Source organism: Solanum pennellii, chromosome 4, assembly GCF_001406875.1.
Source record: "Solanum pennellii chromosome 4, SPENNV200".
In the NCBI taxonomy this organism is placed as follows: Eukaryota; Viridiplantae; Streptophyta; class Magnoliopsida; order Solanales; family Solanaceae; genus Solanum; species Solanum pennellii.
The window spans coordinates 74,541,097-74,556,597 of record NC_028640.1 but is presented as its reverse complement, the minus strand read 5'-3'; the positions used below and the strand labels follow the sequence as shown (position 1 = coordinate 74,556,597).

General features: G+C 33.1%; 1 protein-coding gene and 1 pseudogene across 1 annotated transcript; one reads left to right on the top strand and one right to left on the bottom strand.

The window, feature by feature from the left end:
• Positions 1–860: 860 nt before the first annotated feature.
• Positions 861–2,736, top strand: LOC107017056 (annotated as a pseudogene).
• Positions 2,737–10,265: 7,529 nt separating this feature from the next.
• Positions 10,266–14,130, bottom strand: LOC107017222 (probable transcription factor KAN4). Its single transcript, XM_015217492.2, has 6 exons — positions 13,305–14,130; positions 13,140–13,216; positions 12,847–12,883; positions 12,496–12,631; positions 10,709–10,802; positions 10,266–10,620 (listed from the first exon to the last, which is right to left on the bottom strand). Exons 1-6 carry the CDS (start codon positions 13,756–13,758, stop codon positions 10,483–10,485), a joined length of 936 nt encoding a protein of 311 aa, XP_015072978.1. The 5' UTR covers positions 13,759–14,130; the 3' UTR covers positions 10,266–10,482.
• Positions 14,131–15,501: the final 1,371 nt, after the last annotated feature.

Sequence of the window (15,501 nt, the reverse complement as noted above, 5' to 3'; positions counted from 1 at the left end):
TGGTGTTGTTCTTTCAAAGCTACCATCTGCCTTCTTCAACTACTCTTTGTTTGGTCACTCATTTTCTTATGATTTTAAATATTCCGACCCCCTTTTGTTGGCTTTATTAATTGTTTTTTCAACTAAGATTTCTTGTCTGGTCATCTAATAATTATTATTTCATAAACTTATATATTTTCTTTGTTGAAAAAAAAAATCATAATCAAGATGTAATATATATACTATTGATTGAGTAATCTTCTGATAAGTCAATCGTTTCCAAGTATTGGATTGAATAATTGTTACATCTGGTGTTCATCTTAAATTTTGGTTTGACATACAAAGAAGGTGAGACTGAATTATCATCAGAGAAAAGTAAAGATTAAATTGGAACATAGCTAGGATTAGTTACCTATTAAGTACAATTATGAATCATTAATTATGATTTAGGTAACACTATTAATAAGTACTAATAAATGTTGAAGAAGAAGGAAACTGACGATTGGAACATGTCAAAGGAACAGGTCCAACGTAGTTGATTGACTTGGAACACGTCGAAGGAACAGTTCCAACGAAACTGACTGGCGAGTTACAACACTGCTAAAAGAATTAAAGTCAGTCAACTGCATTGAACTTGTTCCTTTGACATGTTCCAATCGTCAGTTTCCTTCTTTTTCAACAATAAATAGGAGTACTTTTTCGATTCATTTTTACGTTCACTGTTCCAAATATTTTCATGAAAATTGAATACTTAAATTGCTTAGTCTTCTCTTGACTTAACTACTCAAAATGTTGAAATATTACTGGAAAAACTAGCAATAGATTACTCTCTTGCCATTACTTATGCTACTACAATTATCATTTTTCTCTACTTCATTTACATGCTTTTTGGGATTTTTAGTAACAAAAAAGGTAAAACACCCCCTAAAGTTGCTGGATCATGGCCTCTAATTGGCCATCTCCATCTTTCAGTGGATCTAATCTGCCTCACAAAACATTTGGGCTTTATGGCAGACAAATATGGCAATTTTCACTGTAAAATTTGGAGCCCATCAAGTTTTGGCAGTGAACGATAGAAAAATAGCCCAAGATTGCTATACTACCAACGATAAGGCCTTGGCAAGCCGGTCTAAAGCGTTGGCAGTAGAGCTCTTGGGCTATAACTACGCCATATTTGGGCTTGCCCCATATGGCCCATATTGGAAAGAAATAAAAAAAATACTCGTACTCGAATTACTCTCCAATGATCGTGTACAAATGTTAAGACATATTCGAGAATTTGAAGTGAAAACATCTATCAAAACAACGTACAAAAGGTGGTTGAAGGAAAAGATGGATGATTCTTCAAATTTTGTCAGAATAGAAATGAAAGAATGGTTTGAGAAGTTGGCCATGACGATTATTATAAGAATGCTTTTCGGAAAAGAACACGATTTTGAAGAAGGAAAGAGGGCTAGAAATGTAATGACAAATTCTTTTAAGTTACTTGGTGCATTTGTTGTAGCTGATTTTATACCATCACTAAGATGGTTAGATATAGGAGGATATGAAAAGGAAATGAAGAAAAATGCTAAGGAAATAGATTATATTCTTGAAAAATGGCTAGTAGAACACAAGAAAAAGACAAGTTTTGGAGAAAATAAATGTGAGGATGATAAAGGTTTTATTAGACATATATTATATTACTTCCTTTTTCCTATTTTAAGTGAGTTAGTTTGACTTGACATAGAGTTTAAGAAAAAAAGAAAGACTTTTGAAATTTGTGGTCTAAAACAAGAATTGAAATCCTCAAATCATAATTTTTGGAGATTTTGAGATTTCATTTCATGATAAGAAATAATGAGATGAATTCAACACAAAACGCATGTCTAAACTCTGAGATGAATTCAACACAAAACGCATGTCTAAACTCTGATTTCATTTCACAATTTCACATCACGTATCCGAACACTTACATGATATGTATAGAAATACGTCATTAATTTTTTTTGAGACTAACTAAATATGAAAGTAAATTATCCAAATGCCTACTTAATATAAAAATATGTCATTTGGAAGGACTAAATATGAATGTTAAGTTATATCTTTTCCTTTTAATTTGACATATATTATACACCATGTATACTATATGTAAATTTGAGTCTTTCATTTATAAAAGTCATAATGTAATTTTGTAATTTCTTTTTCTCCTTTTTCCTATTTTGGAAGTCTGTGCTAGCAGGAGGATCTGACACCATAATTGTAGCATTAACATGGACTCTTTCTTTGTTGCTCAACAACCCTCATGTAATGCATAAGGCCCAAGAAGAACTAGACATTCAAGTTGGAAGAAATAAACTTGTTGATGAGTCACATATAAATAGTTTGGTCTATCTTCAAGCTATTGCTAAAGAATCGTTACGTTTATATCCACCTGGACCACCCTCAGCGCCCCATGAATCCGTGGAAGATTGCATTGTTGGTGGCTATAATACCCCTAAAGGTACTCGGGTACTATTCAACTTGTGGAAGATTCAACGAGATCCATCCATTTGGCCAGAATCCGATTTATTTAAGCCAGAGAGGTTCTTGACGACTCATAAAGATATAGATGTTAAGGGAAATCATTTTGAGTTGATTCCTTTTGGCGCTGGAAGAAGAATTTGCCCTGGAATTTCGTCAACACTTGTGTTGTTGCACTTGACTTTGGCTAATGTGCTACATGCATTTGAAATTACAACGACATCTGATGAACCAATTGACATGACTGCAAATTAAAGCAATGGATTTCTTATTGGAAATTAGTTAATTATGATATTTGTTTAGTTAGTTGATTAGTTTGGTTAGTTACTCATTTAATTGGTTAGAATGTATAGTTAGTTAGTTAGTTAAATTGGAAAGTGGGAAGTAACAAAATTCTGTTTAGTGTACATATATAAATACACACAGAGTGTACATACAAATGTAAGGATGCATATCAAAGTTTGAATAAAAGTTTCTCTCTAAGTTCTTCTTCCTCAAACTCTGCTTCTAGATTGCTTCTTCTTCTTCAAGCTTTTCTTCCAAATTCGAACATGGTATCAGAGCCGTGAGTCTACAATAACAGATTCACATTTGTTTTCTCTTTTTCCGCCATTGATAAGGTTGATAACCATTGAATTTTAGAGTCATGGTATCGGAAGTTATCGCAAGTTCAAGTTCAAGTGTTTCAGCAGATATTCTTGAAGGAATTGAGAAGAATCGTAATCATCCTCTTTACTTACACCCTTCAGACACTCCAGGCAGTGTATTAACTTCAATCCAACTCACAGGTACTGAAAATTACTCATTATGGAGCAGATCCTTGATGATCAATTTGCGTGCGAAGAGCAAAGTAGGCTTTGTACTTGGATCTTGTCGAAAGTCAGATTATAAACCTGAATTAGGGGAACAATGGGAGAAGTGTAATGCATTTGTGTTGGCTTGGATTATGAACACAGTTTCTAAAGAATTGTTGAGTGGGATTGTGTATGCATCAGATGCAGCCATGGTTTGGGCAGATTTGAATGAAAGATTTAACAAGGTTGATGGTTCGAGAAGCTATCAACTTCATCGAGAGATATGTACTCTTCACCAAGGTAATCTTACAGTATCAGCTTACTTTACAAAATTAAGACTGTTATGGGATGAATTCGATGCATTGGTACCCCCTCCTACTTGTGATTGTGATAAATCAAAAATGTATATAGATCATTTACAATTTCTGCGACTATTTGCTTTCTTGATGGGATTAAACGAAGTATACAGTCATGCAAGGAGCCAAATCTTGATGATGAACCCTCTTCCAAGTGTAAACAAAGCATATGCTATGATTACTTCAGATGAAAGTCAACGTATGACTGCTGTGAATAGAGTTGGTGGAGATATTCATGAGTCGATGGCATTATGTTCTAGAAAAGTTGATGAATCTGTAATGCAAAATAATAAAGGAAAGAATGTTAGTGGCAGTTATGATCCTATGGCAATGTATGTTGGACGAGGAAGCTATGGAAATACAGGAAATAGTAGCAATTTTAAACAAAGGAAGAATTGGCATTTGGTATGTGATTACTGTAAGTTGCATGGTCATACAAAAGATATATGCTTTAAATTGATTGGATATCCACCAGATTGGAAGTTCAAGAAGAAATTTGGACCTGGTCAAGATATGCAAAATGCAGGGAAAGCAAATCATGCATATGTTGATAATCAGATCAAAGATGAATTTGAGTCTGTGCAGGGATTGAATAACAGTTCAAGAAATGTAGAACAAGGTACAAAGATGGGGCAGAATGGACATGAAAATCAGCTCACAACTCAACCTACTTTCACTCCAAATCAATACAACAAGATTCTACAGATGATAAATAAAGAGGATTCACAAGAATATATGGCAAATACTGCAGGTACTTATAAACTTTTATCTGTATATAATACCAAAGATAGAAGAAAAGACAATGAAGATTGGATCATTGATTCTGGAGCCACTTGTCATATGACTGCTAAAGAAACCAAGTTAGATAATTCTGTTTCTGTAAAAGATCTAGATAAACAGGTTCATCTACCTAATGAACAAGCAACTTCAGTAACTCAAATTGGTAGCTGTAAAGTGTCAATTGGTGATACATTGACAAATGTGTTAGTAGTTCCTGATTTTAAATATGATTTGTTATCATTGGCACAGCTAACTAGACAGTTGAATTGTTCTGTGAATTTTTTCCCTGAGTTCTGTGTGTTTCAGGACCTCTCAAATGGAAAGGTGAAGGGGATTGGTAAAGAGAGGAATGGTTTATACTACCTACCCAGTCAAATTCAGGAAAGAAATGCACATGATGAACAGAATACACAGACAAGCAATATGGTTTTTAATTCAGAAGGCTTAAAATGGCATAATAGGCTGGGACATCCATCCATGAAGGTGTTAAAAAGTTTGTCCTTGATTAAAAGAGGTGAAGATGTTAATGACTGTAACAATTGTCCAGTTTGTCCACTAGCAAAACAAACTAGGCATCCTTTTCCTTTAAGCATGTCAAAGACTTTTGTTATTTTTGACTTACTCCATTTGGATGTATGGGGACCATATAAGAGTCCTACATATGTTGGTTATAGATATTTCTTGACAATTGTTGATGACTACTCTAGGATGACTTGGTTATTTCTGATGAAATTCAAAAGTGATGTTTTCCAGATATTGCAGTGTTTCTTTGTCATGGTTCAGACTCAATTCAATAAAACTGTTAAGAAAATAAGGTCAGATAATGGGACTGAGTTCTTCAATAGTGATTGTAGAGCATTGTTTGAGAAGTTGGGAGTCATTCATGAGAGTAGCTGTCCTCATACTCCACAACAAAATGGGATAGTAGAGAGGAAGCATAGACACATTCTTGAAGTAGCAAGAGCTCTAAGATTTCAAGGTTCTTTACCTATAAGATTTTGGGGGGAATGTGTCTTGGCAGCAGTATATCTGATTAATAGGATGCCAACTAGTGTTCTAAATGGACAGTCACCTTTTGAAATATTTCATGGAATGCAGCCTGATCTAAGTCACTTGAGAACAATTGGTTGTCTTTGTTATGCAACAAATCTTGTAAAAAATGACAAATTTTCAACCAGGGCTGATGCATGTGTGTTTATGGGATATTCTTCTAACAAGAAGGGCTATGTTGTTTACAGTTTAAGCCACCAGAAAATGTTGGTAAGCAGGGATGTTTTTAAAGAGGATGTATTTCCATTTGCAAGAAAGAAAATGGACAAAGATGTGCCATTATTCAATCCTCAACATGTTACTACAGATTCTCATAGTATGGAGGATGTTATAACAGTCCAGGAAACAGCAATAAATGATGATACATTGGAGTTTGTTGAAACTAATAATCCTAACAATTCTGAAGAAGTTGAGTTAGATGATGATCTGGTACCTAATATTCCAGTGGTAACACCTGTAGCAACAAGACATTCTGAGAGGTCAAGTAATCCTCCAGTTTGGTTAAAGGATTATGTTACAAATGTTTCTGATCATCCTTATTCCATGTCTAAGTATGTAACATATGATCATTTGTCTACTGGATATCAATCTTTCCTTAGTCATTTTTCTGAAGAAATAGAACCTAGAACTTATGAGGAAGCAGTGAAGGATCCTAGGTGGGTGGAAGCAATGGAACAAGAGATTAAAGCACTAGAGGATAATGGTACATGGCAGATCATGAAGTTACCTGAAAGAAAATCTGTTATTGGTTGTAAATGGGTATTCAAGATTAAGTATAAAGCAGATGGGATGGTTGATAGATATAAAGCAAGATTAGTTGCTAAAGGGTATAATCAAACAGAAGGGATTGATTATCAGGAGACCTTTGCACCTGTTGTGAAAATGGTTACTGTGAGAGCCATTATTGCATTGGCTTCTATAGAGGTCTGGCCAATATTCCAAATGGATGTGTTTAATGCCTTTTTACAAGGTGATTTGTATGAAGAAGTCTATATGGAATTACCTAAAGGATTCAAGGGTGCAGAGCAAAATTGTGTGTGCAGACTAGTCAAGTCATTATATGGTTTAAAGCAAGCCTCAAGACAATGGAATGCCAAGCTTACTGAGGCATTATGTAAATCTGGATACACACAGAGCTTTTTGGATTACTCATTGTTTACTAAGAGAAGTGATGCAGGGATGGTAATAGTTTTGGTTTATGTTGATGATTTGTTAATCACAGGTAGTGATCCTGTGTTAGTAAAGGCTACTAAACAGGTGTTACATAGTCACTTCAAGATGAAGGATCTAGGAGAGTTGAAATATTTCTTAGGAATTGAGTTCTGCAGATCAGAAAATGGCATAGTCATGAATCAGAGGAAATATGCATTGGAATTAATTTCTGAGGCTGGCCTTGCAGGAGCACAACCTGTTTCTACTCCTTTGGAATGCAATATGAAGCTCACTTCAGTTGCATATAATACAAGTGATGCTGATCCTCTTTTTCTTGACATAAGTAGATACCAAAGAATGATTGGTAAACTGCTATACTTGACAAATACTAGACCAGATATTGCATTTGCAGTCCAGAATTTGAGTCAGTTTATGCAGCAACCTAAACATTCACATTGGAATGCTGCCTTAAGAGTGATTAAATACATTAAAGGGAGTCCAGGGCTGGGGTTACTTATGAGTTCACACAAGGATACAAAGCTAACTGGATTTTGTGATGCTGATTGGGCAGCTTGTCTCAGTACTAGAAGGTCTGTGACAGGTTATTTATTGAAATTTGGTGACTCCCTCATCTCCTGGAAATCTAAGAAGCAGAATACAGTATCTCGAAGCTCTGCTGAGGCAGAATATAGGAGTTTAGCATCGTTGACAGCAGAGGTGGTTTGGGTAACTGGTTTATTCAAAGAGCTGTGTGTAAAGTTGGAATCTTCAACCATAATACATTGTGATAGCAAGGCAGCACTTCAAATTGCTGCTAATCCTGTGTTTCATGAGAGGACGAAGCATATTGAAATAGATTGCCACTTCATTCGTGAGAAGATATTACAAGGACTAATACGTACCAATTACATAGTCTCCAAAGAGCAGCAGGCAGATGTGTTAACAAAGGCTCTTGGAAGAACACAACATGATTTTCTTTTATCCAAGCTTGGATTATTGAACATCTTCAATACATCCAGCTTGAGGGGGAGTATTGGAAATTAGTTAATTATGATATTTGTTTAGTTAGTTGATTAGTTTGGTTAGTTACTCATTTAATTGGTTAGAATGTATAGTTAGTTAGTTAGTTAAATTGGAAAGTGGGAAGTAACAAAATTCTGTTTAGTGTACATATATAAATACACACAGAGTGTACATACAAATGTAAGGATGCATATCAAAGTTTGAATAAAAGTTTCTCTCTAAGTTCTTCTTCCTCAAACTCTGCTTCTAGATTGCTTCTTCTTCTTCAAGCTTTTCTTCCAAATTCGAACATTTCTCTCTTGCCATTACTTATGCTACTACATTTATTATTTTTCTTTACTTCATTTACATGCTTTTTTGGGATTTTTAGTACCAAAAAAGGTACAACACCCCCTAAAGTTGCTGGATGATGGCCAATAATTGGCCATCTCCACCTTTTCAATGGATCTAAGATGCCTCACAAAACTCTTGGCCTCATGGCAGACAAATATGGGCCAATTTTCACAGTAAAATTTGGATCCCATCAAGTTGTGGTGGTGAACAATAGGAAGATAGCCCAAGATTGCTTTACTACCAACGACAAGGCCTTAGCAAGCCGGCCTAAAACGTTGGCATCAGAGGTCTTGGGCTACAACTATGCTCTCTTTGGTATGGGACCTTACGGCCCATATTGGCGAGAAATGAAAAAAATAGTAGTACTCAAATTGCTCTCCAATCATAGAGTACAAATGCATCGACACATTAGAGAATTCGAAGTGAAAACATCTCTCAAACAAATTTATGAAATGATGAATGGTTCTCCAAATAATGTGAAAATAGAAATGAATCAATGGTTCGAGAACTTGACCACAAACGTTATTGTAAGAATGCTTTTCGGTAAAGAAGATGATGTTGAAGTAGAGAAGACTAGAAAAGCAATTCGAACTTTTTTGAATTTATTTCGTGTATTTGTTGTAGCTGATTTTATGCCATCACTAAGATGGTTAGATATAGGAGGATATGAAAAGGAAATGAAGGAAAATGCTAAAGAAATAGATTATATTCTTGAAAAATGGCTAGTAGAACACAAGAAAAAAAGAAGTAGAGAAAATAAAATTGAGGATGAAAAAGATTTTATGGATATAATGTTGTCCCTTTTTAAAGATGCAATGGATGAAGATCTTGCTGGTTTTGATGTTGATACCATTATCAAATCTACCTGCTTGGTAAGTCTATTTTAATTAAACTACGAGATATTTTCAACATTTCTCGCATATTCACTACTATTTTTTTTTTCAATTTTGGAAGGCTATGTGGGCAGGAGGGTCTGACACAATAGTTGTAGCACTAACATGGATTTTGGCTTTGTTACTCAACAACCCTCATGTTATGAAAAGGCCCAAGAAGAATTAGACATTCAAGTTGGAAAAAATAAATTTGTTGACGAGTCGCACATAAATAACTTGGTTTATCTTCAAGCTATTACTAAAGAATCGTTGCGTTTATATCCACCTGGACCACTATCAGTCCCTCATGAATCCATGCAAGATTGCACTATTGGTGACTATATTATCCCAAAAGGTACTCGAGTACTATTCAACTTGTGGATGATTCAACGAGATTCAACCATTTGGTCAGAACCTGATGTATTCAAGCCAGAGAGGTTTTTGACGATTCATAAAGATATAGATGTTAAGGGAAATCATTTTGAATTGATTCCATTTGGTGCTGGAAGAAGAATTTGCCCCGGAATTTCCACAACACTTGTGTGTTGGGTGGTCTTGGGCCTTCTCAACCCAAAAGCTAGCTCAAAGGTTGAGACTTTCCCTCACACTTATAAAATTGACCACCAGCCCCTTCCACTTCCGATGTGGGATAACCCAACAATCTCCCCCTTCACACATCGGGCCTTGGGCTGGAGAGAACGACAACCCAGTTCCTCCCGGTGGGCTGAGACTTGTTGACAACCTGGGCTCCGATACCAATGTTGGGTGGTCTTGGGCCTTCTCAACCCAAAAGCTAGCTCAAAGGTTGAGGCTTTCCCTCACACTTATAAATTGACCACCAGCCCCTTCCACTTCCGATGTGGGATAACCCAACATTGTGTTGTTGCACTTGACTTTGGCTAACTTGCTACATGCATTTGAAATTACAAAGCCATCTAATGAACCAATTGACATGTCTTCGAATTTGGGGATAGTAATAATGTGTATTTTAGTTTTATATTTGTTATAGGAGGGTGTAGATATTAAAATTCTCGTCAAAAAAATAATAATCAAGACCGAAAAATATTATAATAATCGTACTTATTTGTTATCAAAATATGAGTGTCATAATTTCTATGAATTCTCTGATTCATTTTTTCGAATATAAATTCAAGGGCTCTGTAAGAGCGTATGAGTTAGAAGTTGTGAACGAGATTGTGCCAAGTAAAATATTAAAGTGTTTTATTTGGGATCCACACCAACTAGCATTTGGTTAAAAGAGAGAAAAAGTTTGAAAGAAGGGCTTAGTTATATTGAAAAAAAATGTCGGTCCTCTTTTTCTTCTAGAGTTTAAGTTTATCATTTCTGTTCGTATCTCTATCATTAGTTACTTGTTATTTTCATGCTTTCATTGTAATTCAGCAGTATTGGTATTGCAATTACAATTCTAAAATTGCAATCGCATTTCAATTCTCTTATCATATACTGAGCAATTCAGGTTTGTTACATTGGTGCTTTCATCGATAGTAAGCTTAAACCTTTTTTGGTCAAGACAAAATTGAACCATATTCCTGCAGTCACGTACATAAAAAAAAGAAGAAGCTATAACTAATAACTAGGTTAACTTAATTAATTATAATTACTCTACATAAATCAAATTATTTAACACTTGAGAAGAGTCAAATCATTTGAGGATGATCCAGCTTGTCCCATTTTCCAGCTTGGTCTTCCTAGTGTAAATTCAAGATCAAGCAATGTATCATTTGAAGATGAGTTATTGGCTGTCTCAATTCCATCCATCTGCATAAATCCAATTAATATAAAATTAATTCTCATACTAATTTAATTAATTACCTCTATGCTCAAATAATTAATTAATGTAACTTACGTTTGTGTATATGTGAGGATAATTAGCAAATGTCCTTTCTCTATTTGAGTGGCTCCATACATTTGTCTGATAAGGCATGAATGATGAAGGATCCCTGATAATTAAACAAATTAGTAAGACAATTCAAACAATAATTGATGTATTTGTGTAAATCTCGTTGAAGAAAAGGAAGCTGACGATTGGAAGATGTCAAAGGAATCGATCCAACGTAACTGACTAATGTACTTACATCAAGTGTTGTAAACTCGTTAGTCAGCTTTGTTAGACCTGTTCCTTTGACATGTTCTAATCGTCAGCTTCCTTCTTCATAATCTACCTCTTCACACTTTAAATATCGACGAAAAATCTTAATAACTTAGTTGGTTGGCTATATCAATTCTCACCTTATTAGTAAGGATTCGATTCCCCGTATTGTAGTCCCTGATTCATTTTCCCTTCCTTTACCCACATTTTTTTTATAAAAAAAAAAGACTTTTACATGGATGTATATGGAATAACATTGAATTTGTTGTGGTTATTGTTGTCATGGCCGTCCATGAATAAAGTCAACAAAGTCGATACAAAAAGAAGATTGAATTAATATAATAGGGACTCGTATAATCATATATTATATGGGGTAAATACAGGACCCCTACCACTACAATTTGGAGATTTGAGCCAAACGGACTAAAATTTGACTTTTTAGAAGCAAAAAAAGTACTCACATATAGAGATAGGTGCTTAAATTAACCCCTCTTCCCAATAAAAACAACTGATTTTACTTTCAAAAAATAAGAGAACATATGATATGGTAGTTTTATTACCAATTAAATTTAATTTGTTTAGGTATATTTGAATCAATATATTTTTAATTTTGAATTAACTAAAGTGTGTTTTTTGCCCCTTTATGTAGGAAACATAATATATTTGGATTGCATTTAGAAACTCCAGTAGGAAAGTCCCACATTGGGTCTTTTTAGCAAAGGTCATACTGAGACCTCTAATTAAAGATGAAAAAGTACTAGTCATTTTATTATCGTCAAGTTAATATCTTAACTATAAGAAATTATTTAATAAAATTATCGAACTTTATTTTATATCAATAACAATCAATCAACGTAGACTTTTATGTTTAAAAATTACCAATGTATATTTTTCATTAAAACAAATTTTAGATGACAAATTAAATTATATTTTCGTTTACTAATTAACAAATACATTTAAGATGAGACGTTTTACTTTTTTTTTTGGATAAAATAAAAAAATCATTTATTATGAAACGAATTAAGTAACATGAGAAACACCATTATCTACGTAAATAAATTTTTGGTTGTGCATGTCTGCATCCCCTCCAATTGATTATTAATTTATTCACATGATGCAATTAATTACTTCACATAGTATATACTATACATACATGCTTTAAACCAGTTGTCCATAATATTATATTTAAGAATTCGTTAAATAAGAAACAAGCAACTAACAATTTTTATCCTTAGATAAATAACTTCAACCATTAAATTTATTGAACGATAAATTATCTATTACCAACAAGTTATTTAGCGACAGATTAACAATGAATTTCATTATTGATTGATATACCTAGGTTGGTCCTTATCTTTTTCATATGCGTACATGTCAGCAACCCATTAATATGTATATATATAGTAGAGTAGTAGCTTGTTTTCCAATTTGTAATGATGGAAAATATGAAAATGTTTGCAGCATATAAATGTAAATCTAATAATTTCAATTCAAACAAAGTCAGAAGATAATAAAAAAAATCATATAATTGCAAATGCACTCACCTCATATGAGCCATATTTTGTGATATGGTACTTGGTTGTGATAATGCATCAATCTCCTCACAAGATTTTTCATATTCACCATTATTAATCCCATTGTTTTGGTTCAAAAATACATTAATTTCTCCCTGCCCTTTAGCTGCAAATTAACAAGAGTTAATTAATTAGCGACAGATAAATTTTATAGTACTTAAACAACAATACCCGCCCCCTAATCCATAGCTAGGAACAATTTAGCGACGAAATTAGTTTTATGAAAAATACAAAATTTAAAAGCTTGCAAACAAAAAGAATAATGGAAGTGAAAAGTACTATGGGCTCCCTTTAGGATATGAAAAAATCCAAATATATTACCTGTAGATTTGTCAGTGCTCTTCACTGTTCTATACATCTGCATGAAAACCCACATAAAAAAAGTATTAGATGAAAAAAGTCTACATTTCTAAGATTACTTCTTTAGATGCCTTTTGTCCTTACCCCTTTGTACTACAAATTCTCCAACACCCCACCCCACCTAAATATTCACATGGATTTTTGCAGTGTAAGAATACAAAAATATCCATAGTAATCAATTAAAGAGATCTCATTTTTTCTACTTACATTCAAAAAATTAATAATTTTAGCAGCTCAGTTGATTGGTTACGTACCTGTAAGTGACTCTTCACATGAGCTAAGGTTAGATCTTTCACATTCATCAACTCTAGCACGGATTTTGGTGTTGCTCCTATAAAATCAAAAATTAAAATTTAGGTTAGTTAAAACATACAGTTGAAGTCAGCTATATGAATTCTCACTTTTGTTCATGAACTTACGTTCGTGTCCACCTAGGAGTTGAACGGCATGAACAAAATGAGCATGAAGAGTTGAAGTCCATCTCATTCTCGGAGCTCTAACGCTTCTTTTCACTCCACTAATCAATCTTGAACTTCTCTTGAACTCGCGCCCGTATATCTGTGGCTGATAATGCCCATGATGTTGCTGATGATATTGAAAATGTGTACCTATTGGTACTTGTGCGAACCCTAAACTTAGGGTTGGTTCAAAAGTCGGAATTAAAGGAAGATTAAACGTTTTTTTAATCTCAGGATGTAAAAAAACGGTAGTTTCATGGCTCAAATCACTTCCTCCACTAGCACTACTACCTGAATCTGTCCTGGAATCGAATCTCAACGCTTCTTTAAACTGATCACTTTTTAAAATACATGACGGTAAGCTGATCTGTAAAGAAAGATCAGGGACCGTTGAAAGTAGTGTATCCTTCGTCATAACGATTTTTTGAACTGAAAAAAGGGAAGTTTTTAATTTTCTTGAAAAGAGAGAAAATTGAATCAAAGGTTAAAAGGTTTGTGTGTTGTGATTATATCATGAGTACCTTATGATTTGCATGTATTCATGTGTATAAAAAGGGAGGGTTCAGAAATAGGCTTTTTGTTAAAGAAAAAAGGTATATAGGGAGTTATAGGGATAAGAACATAAAAGTAGAAATGTGAAGAAGAATAGTATAGAGACTATTTGTAATCTCTAGTAGTCAATATAAAGCTAAGAGGTTTTTCTTGGGAGTTTGAATTTGAATAAATTAAAGGGAAGGAATTGTATTGAAGAATAGAGAAAGAGAGGATCAATATTACACCTTTAATTAATTTCGTATATGTGTGAGTAAATGTTTGTTTGGACTTTGGGAACAAAGAATTAAGTGGTGGGGGGCCAAGGCCCAACATACCCGAATTTTATAATAAACTGATTTTTTTTTTCATTTTCGATATTTACGTTAATCATTCTGATCAAATTTTAGTCAAAAAGATTTTTTACTTATACATATTAAGTGATTTTATCTAAGTTAAATATCTTACTGTCTAGATCCTCCCTTGATTACGATTGAATTACATGAAAATTTTAATACGTATAATGGTATAAGTAGATTTTACCTCATATTTTAACAGTAAAATGAATTTGATATTGAAAATTTTAAATATTGAATTCATAAAATTTAAACTCGGACGTATGTGTGGGGTCATTTAGGTTTGCAATTGGGAAAATGGTGTGTTGTATTCTTTGGAGGGAATGGTTGGAATTCGAGAAAACAAATTAGTGTACTGTTCAATGGAATATTGGGAAAGGAATTGCTCTTTTATCATATACGCACATTCTCTTGTTCTTTCTTAAGTGTCCATTGATTGTGACCTAGCTACTATTATTAAATTTTTCAAATTTATTCACCTCTCTCCTATTTTTATTTTTGGTATTTATTTTTATTGGATTAGTATATTCCACCAATAATTTTGTGAAAGAGGCTTGAGTGACTCTCGCAGGCCAAAATATCCATTTGCCTCCCAATAATTTTAATTTTATGTCATTTAGGGAAAAAATGAATAGTCACATTTTATTTGTTCGTTTCTATTATAAGATTTTTAAAATTTATAGTCTTACATGTGTCATAATATTGTGATACAGTTATTAAATTATTTTTGTTGAGTTTAAGATATGAAATTACTTAGTTTATTTTCAACTTTAGAGAAATATTTCCTTGAACTCGATTAAAAATAATAAATAGATTCACGTAAATTAAAAATAAGGAAAAATATCGATTGTAAAATATTTTTTTCCTTTACTTATAAAATCATTTTAAATATGTTGTCTTTTCTCTAATATTTTGTCCCTTTCTCTAAAAAAATCTAGTATTCTTTCTACAAACGAATTATTTTTTTATTCATAGACTTTTTTTATTTAATATCTTTTTATATAGCCATAATGGAAAACAGAAAATAAAACGGGAATAGAAAATCATGATTATTAATTAGGCAAGAATTTCAAGTTAACGCAGTGAAATATTATAACTCCTACAAATCCAAAAATTCCACACAATGTATAATACTCTATGCGTTTCAAATTAAAATTAATTATTTTATCCTTATTTATGTCATCAAATAGAATTATTTTTTTTCCAAGAATATGTACTTAATTTTTCAAAAACAATTAATAAAATTGAAAAAATTAATTATTTTTAATATA

What these genes read in the sequence shown, in the direction of transcription:
- LOC107017222 (XM_015217492.2), bottom strand. Translation starts at nt 13,758, where the DNA reads ATGACGAAGGATACACTACTTTCAACGGTCCCTGATCTTTCTTTACAG. An exon ending in ACTCCTAGGTGGACACGAAC is followed by an intron (nt 13,217 to 13,304) that starts GTAAGTTCATGA and finishes TTGATTTTATAG; the next exon opens with GAGCAACACCAAAATCCGTG. An exon ending in ATCCTCACATATACACAAAC is followed by an intron (nt 10,621 to 10,708) that starts GTAAGTTACATT and finishes GGATTTATGCAG; the next exon opens with ATGGATGGAATTGAGACAGC.